Here is a 16,098-nt window from a genome sequence, read left to right on the forward strand (position 1 = left end):
TCCATTATTTAACCATCTTGGTTGGTGGGGGATGCTGGAGTAGTTACAACTCCAAAATGATTTTCTGTCAGAAGCTTTGATGGAAACATAAAATGCAAGACACAGATTTAGAGATTGAGCCATTGGAAGTGTTTAAGTTTATGAGGACTCTAAAAGGGAAACTAGGAATCATAATGGCTTTGTCGAGGATAGAATTTATAATTATCATTTAGTAGTATTAAAGCATTGAGGGAAAAAGTAATGCCAAAATAAAATGAAAGGAAAACTAGAAATAAAAAGAATAACAGAAATTTAGCATTTAAAAAATGAGAAAGAGGACAAAGGGGTAGGGAAATCAGAGGTGAAGTGAGAAAAAGTGAGTAAATGCATTAAAGTTTGCATGGGAAAAGGTGTGAAGGGTTTAATAGATATTATTGAAAACATTCTGGAATGCCTATTAAGAGATTCATACTCATTATTAAGTCAGTGAGGAACCAGTGAAGATTAATGAACAATATTTAAGTAATAATTCTGGCCTTATTGTAAACTGGAATACAGAGTTTGGAAGTAAAGCCTTCTTACTGTTTTAAGCTGAACAAGAGTAATAAGCTGCTAGTTGCACTTGGAACAGGGTAAGGGAAGATCTGTGAAGGCCCATCAAGCAAGGTTAACATGTGTGCTTGTGTCCTGGGTGGCCTAGGTTCAAATCCTGGGTTTATCTACTGTGGAGCAGGGTGACCTTGGGCAAGTTGCTAACTGCTCTAAGTCTTACTGCCCCATCTGGAAAAAAGAGTGACAATACCACCACTCCAAAGGAGTTTGTGAAGGTTGAATGTGCCCGTGTATGTAAAATTTCTTGCGCCTGGAAAGTGGTCAATATACAATTGTCATTATTAAGATAGTAAAAGGAAAATTGTCTACAGGATATAGGATATGAAAAAAGGTAATTCCAATGTTTTATTTTGAGTAACTGGGAGCATTGTGATGGTTTTACCTCTGATAATAATTATAACACTAGGATAGCAATATACAATATATTGATCACTTTTAGGAGCAGGAATGTATTTGGAAGTATTAGAAGATTATGGCAGTTTTTTATACATGTGGAAGCATGATTGTGGCGTCCTTGTAAGTCACTGTCTTCTAGGTGAGAGCATGAAAAGTGGCTGTTGGACATGAGTTGAAAAAAGCCATTTCAGTTGTGTACAGAGGAGAGAAAACAAGACTACTTTTTCAAGAAGTTTTGCAGTGAAGGGAGTAGAAATGGAATGATATCCTGAAAGGGAGGCACAGCCACAAGAATACTTGTAGGATGAGGTATAGGAGTTAATGGGCAAATAAGATGGAAGAGTGAGAAGTGGAAATTGATGCAATGAGGTTCCTAAGGATACATTAAGGCATAGAGGGTTGCTCTTGCCAAAATATTTGGGGGAAGAGTAGTTTTAGTTTACTTTATTCACAGTTATTCCATAGCTCTTGGAAATTGCACTTTCCTCCTCCTTATCATGAAACATATTCCTTATCATTACCAGTTCAAGCTCTAAGTTACTGTTTCCAAAGTTCTATAAAAAATTTAATGATTCTAAATTAATGAATTAACAGAGAATTCTAATAGTAAAACAAGTCATAGACACTCATTGTCGTTCCTTGCTGCTGAGCACAGTAATAAATATAATCATTTTAATGATTGATGATAAAAGGATGGTATTTTGATTGTGAGATAATTTCTGACATGCCTGATTGTTTGGTATGTTTCTTAGAATCAGTACATGCAATTTAGAATTGATTTTAGAGATTTACTTGTGTGAAACCATTTCATTTCACTAAGTAAGGACAAACTTGATTGTTATTTCTACACAAGAACTATACCAAGAATAATTGTTTTACCAATAGTTCTGACCTGTGGCAAGAAAGACTTTCTACCATGGTGGAAAATGAGAATTCAGGAATGATATTCCTCAGCAAAAGGAATGTCGTTCTCATTTTGTTCAATCACCTCATTTTCTGAGGTATAAGAGTGGTGGCATGGGATCCTGGGCTATAGTAGACACTTCACCACCATAATCATTTCAAAGCTCGCCTCTGACTACTCAAAAATAATTCAAGAAGTTGTAGAAGAATTGTATTGATTCCAAGTTAAACATTATGTTTAGGTTAGTTGAAAGGAATTGTTCAGAATCTTAAATACCGATTATAGCAACTATGAAGTTCTAGTCATGATTGCATAAGAAAATGCTTCCCCATGCATCAGATTAATCTTGAAATTCAACCAGGAGGGTGTTTTATCTTTTTATCTTTAAACCTTTAAATCCTTATTTAAAGAAAAACACTATTAACTCTTTATATATTTCACTGAGATGGAAGTCTAGCGATTTAGCTTCCAGCACAAATTCACAGTGTGATTTTGGGCATATCATTCAAAATTTTTGAGCCTCATTTTCCCTATTTTTGAAATGAGTTCATTGGCTCAAAAGCTCTCAAAATACCCACAACTCTATGCATTTCATCTTTATATGAAAAAAAAATGTCCCAAACCAGTTGTCACTGGAGCTTCAGAAAGGGAAGGAATTAGGAAAGACAACACTGGATTTGAGAGAAGATAGGAAAATACCCCACAAATGGAGAGGAAAGGAGAGGTTAGCTCAAAAGATTCAGCATAAGGATTTGACAACTGTTGCCAGTGTAACACTTTTAACAAGGTTATCCTTGCTAACATTTTTCATATTAACTTTTCTAAGTAAGCCACTTTCACAGGGTCCTTCCATTTTACCTGAAGGTAAACAGGTGCATGAATCTGCAAAAGGAGTTTTTAATAGAAGCATCTCATAAATAAAATCCTACAATTTGGTCATTCTGGTAATATAATTCAGTTTCATCATTCCACCTACCTCCTTCATAACTGGAAGAGACTACAACAATTTTCAGAGTAAAGAGGAATGCAGATGTCCCTGTTAATTGCACTGTTCCTTGAAGCATAAAATTTCCAAGAAAATAAAATCTATATGAACATCCTCACTAGTAAACCACTTGGAAATTATGAGCCCTTTATGAAGGTGATTGAAGGCAGTGAAGAGATTTGGGAATAGTCAGCCCGAGCTTTCAGTACTAACTTTTATAGCTTCACAAGTTTTCCCTTGGTCATTAAATGAAACACAAACTCTTCTTGAGTTAAGGACTATTGCTGCAATTACTTAGTCCGTTTATATATTTTTACTCCCTCACTGAATCTAAAGGTGAATTTTTAAGTAAACTATTAAAACAGTTAAATAAGATAAAATTTCAAAATTAAATTCCAGATGAAATAACAAGACAGTAAATAATGCTGTAGATTTTCTGAACAGCCTTTAATATTGATGGCCAACTTGTGGAGAAAATATAGGAAAAATACCTTGATCAATAATAAGAAAATCTAAGCTATTATCACATATTTCATTAAGCATCTTTTGTTACCATGCTGTAGTTAAAACTGAGGTAAGTCACTGCAATGAATATTCCTTAAATCCATCATAGAAATACATTTAACTGACCTCTAAATTGTGCTCTTTGACCACCAAACAAGCTTTCCAGGGTTTACCTAAAAGATGATTTATCTTTGTCTTAAGCATCCTGGATTCAGATCAGGCACATAAACCAAACCTTTGAAATCTAAATGTGGTGTCTTTCTCTAGGAAATACATCCCTTCAAATACTTTTAGAATTATACATGATTTTTTTTTTTTTTATGGTGAACTAGCCATTCTCTTAATGCCTTGTTGAGAAGAGCTTCAAGAAATGCTTTGGGGAAGACTACAAGGGCAACAGAATTTTGCTGTTGAAAAAGTGAAACATAGTCAAATTTTGCAAAATACAATGAACTAAAGTCTATTACTAAAATATCGTACAAACTGCATTGACAGGTCAAAGATGGAAACAATACTTAAATCATGTAACATAGTGTTGATCTTCCTGTTTATCTAACAGTTAGAATGAGAATTGTTTTTTTTCTTGATTTTAACATCTGCTTGTTTATGTAAACCCATAGTTTATCCATTGGATTAACATAATTTTGTAAGAAATAGTGATTTCCAGAGATGCTAATGTAGTCATTTCTAATGAACTACAATTTAGGTTTGTAGGTTAGACAGAAGTATATAATACTTGCATTTTTTATGATTAACAAGCATTGTTGCAACACCATCTGAAAATGAAATTCTCAGATTCAGTGCCTCCATTTCTGCAGACTTCTCAGCCGTTTAAAGGCAATAATGAAAATTTAAACATTCCACAGTGTTCATGGTGACCATGGTGGTCTGGATGGTCCATGGAATTCACCTTGTGCTCTTATCAATGAATTTCTTTATGTCTTCTCTCTAGAACTTACAGCCTGTTGACTCAGTCTTTTCATTGCCACCTTCATATCTTTGTTTCTTAAAGTATAGATGGCAGGATTTAAGAGTGGGGTGAAAATGAAGTCCACAATGGCAAAACATTTATCCAGTGACTTAGTTGGAAAAGGCCACACATAGAGAAAAATGCATGGCCCGAAAAACAAAACCACTACGGTGATGTGAGCTGACAAAGTGAAGAATGCTTTGGATAAATCAATTGAAGAATGTTGTCGGACAGTGACTAGAATAAAGATGTATGATACAATTAAGAAAAAGAAGGTGCCCATGGATATGAAGCCACTATTGGCAGTGATCACAAATTCTAGCCTGTAAGTGTCCATGCATGCAAGTTTCATAACCCGAGGAAAATCACAATAAAAGCTCTCCACATTATTAGGGCCACAGAAGGGTAAGTTTATAACAAAAACAAACTGAAACCCAGCATGAATCACCCCGATGACCCAAGCTAGTGCTACCAAAAGCCAGCACATTTTGGGATTCATAATAGTTAGATAATGGAGAGGCTTGCAGATTGCTGTGTATCTGTCATATGCCATTGCCATGAGCAGCACCATCTCAACTCCTCCCATGATGTGAATAAAGAACATCTGTGCCATGCAATTATGGAAAGAAATAACTTTACAAACACTGAAAAGATCAGAGATCATCCTAGGAACTGTGGTAGATGAAAGGCCCATGTCAATGAAAGATAGATTGGCCAGCAGAATATACATGGAGGAATGTAAGTGAGAATCAAAAATCACTATGATCATAATGAAAAGGTTTCCCAGGATAATTCCCATGTAGAATAATAATAATAAGAATAAAAGGAAAAACTGCATTCCTGAGGATTGTGCAAGTCCTAGTAGTACAAACTCGGTTACTACAGAGCCATTTAATTGGTCCATTGAATCATAAAGAAGGCAAGATTCTCAAGTGACCTAAAATAAAAAGAAGGAATCAAAATAAAGACACTGAAAATAAGGATGCTAGGCATTGATAATTTATTAACAAAACTTTTACTTTAATTAATAGTAGACTATTTACGAAACAATGGCATCTCAGGTATGACAGATTAGTGTATTATTGTGTTATATGTTATCGCGTTATATGTTCTCATTTGTTCAGATATATGAACTAATCAGGCAACTTAAGATGTTAGAAAAATAGGCAAAAGGTAAATTCAAGGAATTCAGCTGAAAGAGAAGATTAAAGATTAAAATAGAAATAAATGAATATGGAATCTTAGGAAATAAGAAGATTTTGTAAAAACATAAAATGGGTGTTTTTAAAAAAAAGAAAACAGGCAAATTTTAAAAAACTACAATGAAGAAAAAATAGAAGTGAGAAAAGCAATGCACGATAACAGTTAAGACATCTCTAAAGGCTGGTTCTTACATGTGATTAAAAATTATATACTCAAACCAACACATGAATCATACTTGAATTTGAAATGGTATAGAAATATAAAAGGTATATCATCATACTATACTCAAACCAACTAATAAAAAGACCTAATAGATAAACAGACAATTGATATGAAGAGACTGTTTAAAAAAGTAAACAAAATGTGTATGTAACTTCCGTAGAAATCAAAGAAACAAAATAAAACATGATGCTCTTATTTTTCTATTAAATTAGAAGAATGTCCAAAATTTAGCAAAACTGGCAAAGGTGTAGTGGAATAGGCATCTTCATAAATTGAAGTAGGATATAACTGATTGAAATATTAAAGAAAATATGAAATGATTTATCAAGAATCTTGAATCTATACTTTTTTGCAGAACAATGTTCCTGGAATTCTATTTGTATTGAAATTTACAACTCAAAGTGTTTATCACACTTTACTTATATGGCAAAACTTGAAATGATATAAAATTTTAGGTTTACTTGTATTATAATATATGCACATTATAGAATTTAATACAATCATTAAAGTAAGCATGCATGGAGATTTTTCATTCTAATATTAAGTGGTATAAAAGAAAACAAATTGCACATTTCCAAAATTCGCAATGATTGCTTTTAGTGACTGCTTTTAATCTCCCCCAAGATTTTGAAATAGCTTTCAATTAACGTATTTATTTTTATATTTACATTATATATTTTTGATAAAAAAACAAATTACATGGAGAGAGGGAATTGTTGGGAGAAAAAGACCGTATGTTTGGCTCCTCTGCTTTCCTAGGAAACACTGATGATTTCATGATGCTCCCAGAATTTCTTCAGAGGACAAGTTCCCACTGGAGTTTGCCGTCTTTTCACATAAGAGATTTAGAATTTGTCAGTCATTCAAGGCCTGGGGGAGATCTGTAAACATGAAACATATACCCATATTTTAAACAAAACAAAAGGTTATGATCAGAAGGACAGTTTTGTATAGAAGTGAGAAAGAATTTTGAGATTAACTCATCCAATCACTTCATGCTAGAGGTAAACAGTGCAGTGAGGTTAAATGCCAGCTAGCAGGTTCACAGAAATAATTCATAAAGACAGAACCAGAAATCATACCTCTCATCTCCCAGCCCAGTGGTTTTTCTTAATAGTGCTATATACCTGCTTAATAGAAAAGGTCATGGAAAAAACTAGAATTATTTATACTTTGATAGAAACACTCTAACCTAATTGGAAGTGCCTTCTATTCCCTGAGTCTTCATTTCTTTAAAAATAAAATCTGCCTTCCCTCCGTAAGAGACCATTCGCTGTCTTTCACTGGACATTGGTCTTCCCAATTCCCTTATTTCTTACTTTCTACAGTGAAAAATGAAGTTCAAAATGAGTTGGAGGGCATAAAGACCAGAAATACATTAACTTTGAAAAATCTTCACACTACAGAAATTAATTGAAAATATTAAAGGGGTTTGTGTGGAATTAATTCTACTAGAGATAATACAATTCAAGGATTGAAATTTGAGAATAGGAGAGAGATGTGGGCTAAAAAGACAAAATTTTTCAGGAAGGAGAAAACATCTGACATACATATTTTACAGAAGGGTAGAAGTTGGAAGGGAGTTTTGAGGGCTAGAGTCAGGGCAGCAGCGGTACTTGCCTGTTCAGTCACAAGATGTGCATTTTAGAAGGGAAATTCAAAGAGCTTACTCTTCTTTTCTGTAAATAATCATCACCCTCAAGACAAAGCTATATAAAAGTTTCTTTCTAATGGGAAAGAAAGTAATTAGCAGCACAGGAGAGTGGCTCAGTGATGCTGCTGAGAAGGCCAATACTCAGCCCATTATTAGTTTCTCTTGGGGGTGGGTCTTTGAGTCACACTGGTTTCCCTAAGAGAGAAGTATAAAAAAAAGTCTGGTAAAGCATAGGGGAAGCGGAAGGATTGAAGTAACATACTGATTAGTGTAAAATAATCACATTTGGGGTGGATGACCTTCGTGCACGGATTGCTTGGAATGACTAAGGGAGAGTAAAAAACATTTAGGGTGGTCAGAAGTACCTTCATGCACAGTGCCAGGAATGAAACTTGAATAAATAAATCCAAATACCCTTCCATGTAAGGACAATGCCTATAATTGTCAGGTGAATCAAAATACACCGATTTATTTCCTGTTATCAATCATAGCAAATGTTTATCTGTGAATATCTACATGTGCTTCCAAACTTTAGAGAGCTGGGATGAAGTTCTTGTGAAGTTTTGACCTTTATCCTTTCTGAGTGAACTCAGTAAAAAGTAAATCTTGTACTTTATTACATCAATTTGTTCAGAGATCTTGGAAAAGTTTATTTGAGAAAAAATTTTGCACATATAAATGTAAAAGAAAAACATATAGGGTGTTACCTACAGTTGTCTATAATAGGATCATGTTTACCTGAGAGGGAGACAAAATTCAAAAGAAACTGTGACAAGCCATTGAGACAAATCTAGCGCATCGCTCTGGGGAAACTAGCTTTACCATTGATATTTAGGTATAGAGAATCTGATCTCCATGTAATCATGGAGACCTGTAAATGACAAGCCTCTATTTTGTTTAATGATATATTTGTATTGAGCTGTATTTCATTTTTACTTATCTAGAAACAAGGGGAATAGTTAACTCAAAAACAGCTGCAGCATGAGGAATGTTGATTGGTTGATCCCAAATTAATTTTTGAAAAGTAGTGACACTGCAAAAATTCATAGGCAAAAATAAAAGCTGCAGAAATATCATAAAAAATTAAATATTAAAGAAATATGAATAAAAAAAGAAATATGATCAATTGCATGAAACATAGTATCCATAAGATGAGGTAAAACAACATAGTTGCTTAGGAGAAGCACAACTACTCTGAGATGAGAGGGAAATGTCTCATGTTTGCCCCCACAGAGGGCCTTTTTGTATTGCAGTGAACAATGCACAGCCTCCTAAGTCATTTTATCATGCCAACATGCTCCAGTCCTTTGTTCTCAGTCACAGACCGTAGTTCCAGTAGAACAGCATATTAAGATGAAGGAGGGAGAATCTAGGCCAGAATAAAGTTTTAGAGCATTGTCCAGGCAGGCACAGAGCATGCTGCGTTTTGAGAAAACTATTACCTCATATATGGATCATGGGTTTTCTTGATGGCAGAAAAGGTTTGTGGACTCATATGGGAGCAGAAGTTATTAATGTAGAATTGCCGTGATCTGAAAGTGCTAGAAAGAGCTGAGGCTCTTTTACAGGCTGCTTCAGATGACATTGGGTCAAGATATGAATTGGCCTAAGCCTACAAATGGAGCTTATCAGTGGATTTAGCTGCAGGGAATTCAGGAGGATAGTGGCAGAAAAAATTGATTGAGAAGAGAAAAAAAAAAAAAAATGAAGAAGTTCTTTAAACACATGCCCTTTGATCAAATATGAAGAGAAAGTTTGGAAAATATTCATTGGATAAATCATGTTGCAAATTTTTACTCTGTTGGGTTTATTTATTTAATAACAAAGGTTTATTGAGCATTTTCTATACTGTTGTTACTGATGTTATAGATATAAACATGATAGGCACAGCCCCTACACTCATGGAACTTACAATGTAATGATGAAGACATGCATTGACTAAGAAATTTTCTGTGAGAATAATGTTATAAACTTGGTAATAGGGAGTGCTAAGGTAATATACAATGGAAGCAGTTCTTCTGGAATCATGTTCAGGGAAAACTTCCCTGAGAAAATGATGTTGAAACAGAGATCTGAAGAATGAATAGATGTGATTTCAGACACAGTGATTAACCAGTGTAAAGAACCAAAGGTGAAAGAGTTTGAAGTTTTCAGGAAAGAATAAGAAATCCAAAATTGGTTGTGGTCTTGTTTGTAGAAAGCATGCTGTTTTCTGAGGCTAGAGAGGGGGATGGCCAGGTCTGTGTAGGTCTGATAATCCCCAAGAAGATGGTAGCATTTTAATTTAAAGCCCAGTGGCAAGCCTGTTAAGGGTCTTAAGCAAGATAATTACATGGTCAGATTTACGTTTTAAAAAAATCTCTCTTACAGAAATATAGATCATGGGAATTAAGGCAACTAAGATTTGAAGGAAGACCACATAGTTGACTTAATCTTCTATTCCGTAAATGACATGTGAAGACTTAGGATGGTGGGTTTTGAGAAGAAAATAAGAGGACAGATTCAAGAGGCATTGGAAGTTAAAATTAATAGGACTTGTTAATTTATTGAATATTAGAGATAAGAGAGAGAGTGAAGACAGTATAACTCCCACGGTTTTGTTGAGCAACTGGGTAAATGTTGGTGCCATTTGTGACAGGAAACCCTGAATGAGGAACAGATTCGAGGAGGAGACAATGAGTTCAGTTTTAGACATGATAAATGGGGGGTGCCTGTGAGGAATCCAAGTAGGGAGGCAGTTGGGTATGTGTATCTAGAGCTCAAGAAATTAGTACCATGTTTCAGAGCCCCTAGTGTTTAGATGCTAATAAAAGCCATGGGAATGGATGATATTAGCTAGGGAGAGAACATAGAGTGAGGAGAGGCTAAAGATGGAATTCTGATGAAAACCAGTGTTGGTAGTTGGAAAAATGAGGGAAACTCAACAAAGGACACTGGGAAGGAATCACTCAAGAGTCAGGAGGAAAACCAGGAGGTGTTTCAGAAACCCAGTAGAATACTTGAGGGATATTAGCAATGATTAAGAGAAGAAATTTCTGTCAGATGAATTTCAAGGCAACAGAAAGCAACGGCGCTGATTTAGTTACACAGAAGAAGCCAGAGATGTTACTGGAAATGTTCCTGGAGAACTGTAGAACAAAATAACAGGCTTTAGTTGCTATTAACTTGGCAGCTTTTATTTACAGAGCAGTAGAAACAAATACATACAGTTATGTGTAACTTTAATAAAGCTTTTAATTCCAAATGTAGAAATCCTCAATTAAATTGAATGTTTCATCATTTGTGGCTTTACACTTATCCAAGATTATCAAACACAGCTGCATGAGCTCTGGGAGAGCTTTTTCCTGACCTGGAAACCATATTCAAAGAAATCAATCTCCCTAAACACACATCTTTGGGTGATTATTTCCCTGTGAAAGAGCTATTTTCCCTATGCCTTTTGTTGAGAAAAGAACTGGGCCTATTGAATATTGGAAAGTCTTCAGTTTTAGAATAATCAGGAAGAATAGCCCAAAAAGCTCTTGTCTGTATCTGTCTAGAATATCGACACCATTAAAAGAAATGTACTTCCATTTGAAATCACTCAAAACTAAACACAAAACTAAAATAGCATCATAAACTGGCAAAGCTCCTAATAAAGTCAAGTCTGAGTTTAGGGCTTGCATATAATTGATTTTCTTCTTATTCTAATTTAAACTGAAATTAAAATAGAAATTAAAAAAAAATTCCTTATTGTTTTATGATTTATATAAGCTCACATTTTATCTATTGGATCCCTAAGCTTACTATGAGAGATATTTATCCACCTGGTTTGGTTTGCTAAAGCTGCCAAAATGCAATATATAAGAAATAGCTTGGCTTTTACAAAGAGGACTTATTGGTTTATTTATTGATGGACAGTTTTAAGGCCATGAAAATATTCAAATTAAGGCATCAACAGAAGACTACCTTCTCTGAAGAAAGGCTGCTGGCATCTGGTACACCTCTGTCACAGTGGAAGGCACGTGGATGGCGTCCGCTAGTCCTTCACTCCCGGGTTTCGTTGCTTTCAGGTTCTGGCTTCAGTCTCTCCTTCAGTTTCTGTGGGTCCTTGCTTGTTTCTCTGGGACTTTTCTCCCTAAAAATCCCTGGGTATTTCTCTCTTTTATCCTCATAAAGGAATCCAGTAAAAGGATTGAGACACAACTTGAATGGGCTGGGTAACATCTCAATTGAAATAAGCTAACCAAATGGTGTCACCCACAATAAGTCTACACCCACAGGGATGGATTAAAAGAACATAGCCTTTTCTGGGGTACATAACAGCTCCAACCTAGTACACACCTAGTGAGGTATTTATTACCAACTGAAGGTAATTACAATTAGCAATGTCACCTGGAAAACGGTATTTGTATACTAAATTTACTCCTGGAAATCAGCTCAGTTTTCTATTCTCATCTCCCTTCTCAGTGGCGGTTGATGAACTCAATCTATTTTCTGTGGTTGGTATTTTGTCACCTCTGACTTATGCTCATTTTTCACACATGTACCTTAATGTGCTATCTCCCCAACTAGTTGCTCTTACCAGAAAATGTTGACAGTCATATGACTCAGTGTTCCTGGTGAGCCTGAGGCATCTTATATTCTTTGTCTGTAGCATTAATTATGAGATCCCACTCGGACCCACAATCTGTTTGCCCAGTCTTCTCACGGCTAATTTCATGTCTTTGTTTCTTAATGTATATATGGCAGGATTCAAGACAGGAGTGATAGCAAAATCGACAATGAATAAATACTTATCCAGTGATGTTGTAGGGAAAGGCCACACGTAGAGAAACATACATGGCATAAAAAACAAAATCACAACAGTGATGTGAGCTGACAATGTGACAAAAGCTTTGGATAAATCCCCTGAAGAACGTTTCCAGACAGTGAGCAAAATGCAAATATAGGATATAATTAAAGAGAAGAAGGTGGCCATGGATATCAGCCCACTGTTAGCAATGATTACAAATTCTAGCTTGTAAGTGTCTACACATGCAAGTTTCATGACCCGTGGGAAATCACAGTAAAAACTATCTACTTTGTTAGGGCCACAGAAAGGCAAGTTTATGACAAAAGCAAACTGAGAAACAGCATGGATAATCCCCACTATCCAGGCAGCCACTGCAAAGGAAATACACATTTGGTGGCTCATGATGTTCAGGTAATGGAGAGGCTTACAGATTGCTGTGTACCTATCATAGGCCATGGCTATGAGTAGCACCATCTCAACTCCTCCCATGACATGAATAAAAAATATCTGTATCATGCATTTTGGAAAAGAAATGATGTTGCACTCAGTGAAAAGGTCAGAGATCATTTTGGGGATGGTGGTAGAGGAAAGACCCAAATCAAGAAGAGAGAGGTTGGCCAGTAGAAAGTACATGGGTGAGTGCAAATGTGAGTCAATAATAACTGTGAGCACAATGAAGAGGTTTCCCAGGATAATTGCTATGTAGAACACAGTGAAGAACCAAAAAAGGAAAATATGAATCTCCCATGAACTTGTCAGTCCAATCAATACAAATTCAGACACCACAGAGTCGTTTACTCTACCCATTGACTCAATCAGTAGAGAAGCAACAGAAGTATCCTGAAAGCAAAAAGTAAGGAAGAATTCAGAATTAAGGGCACTAAACATTGATGTGTTGTTTGCCCATTAACAATGTTGTGGGAAATATGTTGCAAGCACCAAAATATGAGGTTAGAAAAAACACAGAGAGGGTTGGGGAAAGGAAGATAAATGAATAGGAATAAGAGAAATGAGATAATTAGAAGTTAGATAAGGGAGGCAAAGTGGCTTATAATGAGTAATATTCCCCTGGCAGTGTGCTTCTTTGCATACTTATTGTACAGTATCTCTCACTTCTTTAATCCCACATATGTTCCGTAAACTATTTTCCATGTCATGCATAGTCAGCTGTATTTGGAGTATTCAAACACTTAATCACATTAATCAGCACATATTCTTAGAGCACACATTCCCCAATCATTGTTTTACTTCACCCCTAAGTAAGCTCAGGCATTAATCACACATAGAATAGTGACCAGCCAATGAGAGAAAGAGGATTGAATCTAAGAGGGGAAGCAGCATAAAATGCAAAGGCCTGCTCCTCCATGCAACACGTATGGTTCCAATTAGTCGCTATTGGAAAATCAGACTCATTTCAAATCAAGACTCAAAAAAGGGGTATTTCAGTATTTTGACTGAGTGGTGCTTTTGAGTGCTTTGTTCTAGGTTTAATAACTTTGGGTAAATCAAACATGAAGCTGAGAAATAATGGGGTCCTCACTGAAACAAAGTATTTAATCATAACACATGAACTGCATGTAAAAACTACAGAGAACAGAGAGTCATCAAGATAAAGTGCATGCTAACTGGTCTTCACATATTTGAATCTTAATGCTGCTAAAATGCTATTTGATGGTGAGTAAAGTTACTATCAGTACATTTTTACAGTGAATATCTGTTATAATTACATATATGGGGAAAGTTTGAAAAAGTCTCACTATAACATATATTCAGTCAGATGACATTGACTGAAGCAATATATCTAAAGAGAAAGGCTAAAAATGTGGAGTGAAATCAGATTTAGTAGTAACTCCAAATACTGCTATGTTGTTATTACCCTTTTTAAAGATGATCCCATCTTTTCCTCATGACATATCAGGAACTGGTTCTAACATTTAGTTCATTCTAAAACTTTGAATTCATGTTGACAGCAGTGAGCGAAAAATCTCTTTCAATATGTCATAAAGAAAGAAACAAAATTTACTTCTTTTCCTTTCTTAGAAAATATTAAAGAGTCAGAAATTCTCCAGAGACTGGGTCCCATAAGACGTCCTCTTGGAAGTCTCGGTATTCCTATTGCTATTCCTCTTGGATATTTTGGCTTTAACACTCTAAGCACTGGAACTCATCTTTAAAGCAGATAATGCAGAAAATGAAATAGAATTCAGGTGCCCTGACTTCACAGTGATTGAAAATTCCACTACCTTAAGTGGCCAAGAACAATGGTAACCATCTTAAGAATGAAACAGAGAAGCTCAGCTGTTCCCACTTCATTTCACCCAAGTACTGTTTATTTTTTTTTATCTCTACTCATAACCACCTTAGCTTACTTGTGATAAATGTCCTTTTCTGAATGATGGACACCAGTTCCATTAAGCCATGTGCATCTTGATCATTCTCCCTTTAACGCTGTACCCACACATTGGCTAATGCTATTAAATGCTCCAAAAAAGCCTAGGAAAGTGTTTCCATAATTCCTTACATGAGGACAGAGAATCATTTCCCTTGGTATAATCCATAAGTACCATGGGTGGGAATGGAAAGGGTAGAACATGGACATAATAGTTTCCCACAATGGAAAGTGTAATTTACCACACAAGATGGTAATGAAAGTGGTGAAAAGACAGGATTCTTGATATATCAGCTCAAAAATAGAGATGCAATAAATGTCAATTCTTTTAGACATATCTCCATCTTCAGACCTAAAATAATTTATTGATGCAAATTGCAAGAATGGTATAAAAGTTTAGAATAACAGGAGATAGAATCAAAGTAAACAAACAGACGAGAAAGACAGAAAGTGGAAGGGAAAGGTAAGAAGAAAAAAATCACTGTAGTTTTGCTTAATATTAGGGGCATTGTCTTGACCTACCTGTTTTCTAGGATATGCAGCACTCTACATAATTTTTATGTTTCCTTTGTAGTATAATCACCTCAGAGAAAAGTATTTAAGTTCCTTCCCAATGAGAATACAATTAATTAGTAGTACTACATGTTAGTGACCCATCGATACTTCTAATGATCAGGCCTTTATTGATTTCTCCTGGGAACAAAGTCCATGAGTCATATTGTTTTCCAAAGAGACAAATATCAAAAGAGTTACATGGTGATGAAGCACAAGGAAAGAAGAAATATGTAAGAATACCTCTGTATTGGGAGAGAGAATGTGCTGGTGGGTGGGAAGTTTTTGCACAGAAAATATGGGCTCATGGTCCTACTTAAGTTTACTGAGGTGAGGGAGAGTGGGAGTCATCCATAATGGATTCAAATGCCTTCATTCTTGGAGCAGAATGTGGGGGCACTGAACTGTATACATCAATATTTTTTCCAGAAAGAAACAAGATGCTTTATACAAGAGGAATGATTCCATAAGCAGTCTTGATTCCTTCCCATCCAACACATTTTATCTATTAACACTACTTTAAAAATTTATCATAGAACTCTCAAATATGTTGTCTAGACAACAAAATAATAAAATACGTCTTTGTGTAGTTATTCTTTTGTTAGACCATATTGAATTTTGTCTGGATGGAGAATACGTTGAGGCAGTCTCCTCTTCTCCAGTTTCAAATCCAATACCAGGAACTTGACCAGTGAGTTCTACCGTCTGTCTTCCAGCAAGGAGGTGCCTTGATTCTAGCCTGTCCTTCCTTTGATCTTGTCGCCTCTCTCCTCTTCCCTGCACAGCATGGTCCTGGGACCTCTCTCCTTGGTCCCCTTGCCCCAAGCACACCAGATGATAGGAGTCTGGATTAAGAGCACATTTACTCATAAATTAACTAGAAGGTAAACAGTAAACAGAAACAGCTTGAAGCAGTTTAAGCAAACCGAGAATCAGATGGGAAGAATCATTCAT

General features: G+C 35.6%; 2 protein-coding genes across 2 annotated transcripts; both read right to left on the minus strand.

Moving 5' to 3' along the window:
• Window positions 1-4,315: 4,315 nt before the first annotated feature.
• LOC119533414 (olfactory receptor 4F17-like) lies at window positions 4,316-5,263 on the minus strand. The gene has a single exon (XM_037835458.1). It carries the CDS (start codon window positions 5,252-5,254, stop codon window positions 4,316-4,318), a length of 939 nt encoding a protein of 312 aa, XP_037691386.1. The 5' UTR covers window positions 5,255-5,263.
• Window positions 5,264-12,071: 6,808 nt separating this feature from the next.
• LOC119533415 (olfactory receptor 4F21-like) lies at window positions 12,072-13,028 on the minus strand. The gene has a single exon (XM_037835459.1). It carries the CDS (start codon window positions 13,008-13,010, stop codon window positions 12,072-12,074), a length of 939 nt encoding a protein of 312 aa, XP_037691387.1. The 5' UTR covers window positions 13,011-13,028.
• Between the last annotated feature and the right edge of the window lie 3,070 nt (window positions 13,029-16,098).

This window comes from Choloepus didactylus, chromosome 4 (assembly GCF_015220235.1).
Source record: "Choloepus didactylus isolate mChoDid1 chromosome 4, mChoDid1.pri, whole genome shotgun sequence".
NCBI classification, from domain to species: Eukaryota; Metazoa; Chordata; class Mammalia; order Pilosa; family Megalonychidae; genus Choloepus; species Choloepus didactylus.

Coding starts and splice junctions, on each gene's coding strand:
- LOC119533414 (XM_037835458.1), bottom strand. CDS start 5,254: ATGGACCAATTAAATGGCTCTGTAGTAACCGAGTTTGTACTACTAGGA.
- LOC119533415 (XM_037835459.1), bottom strand. CDS start 13,010: ATGGGTAGAGTAAACGACTCTGTGGTGTCTGAATTTGTATTGATTGGA.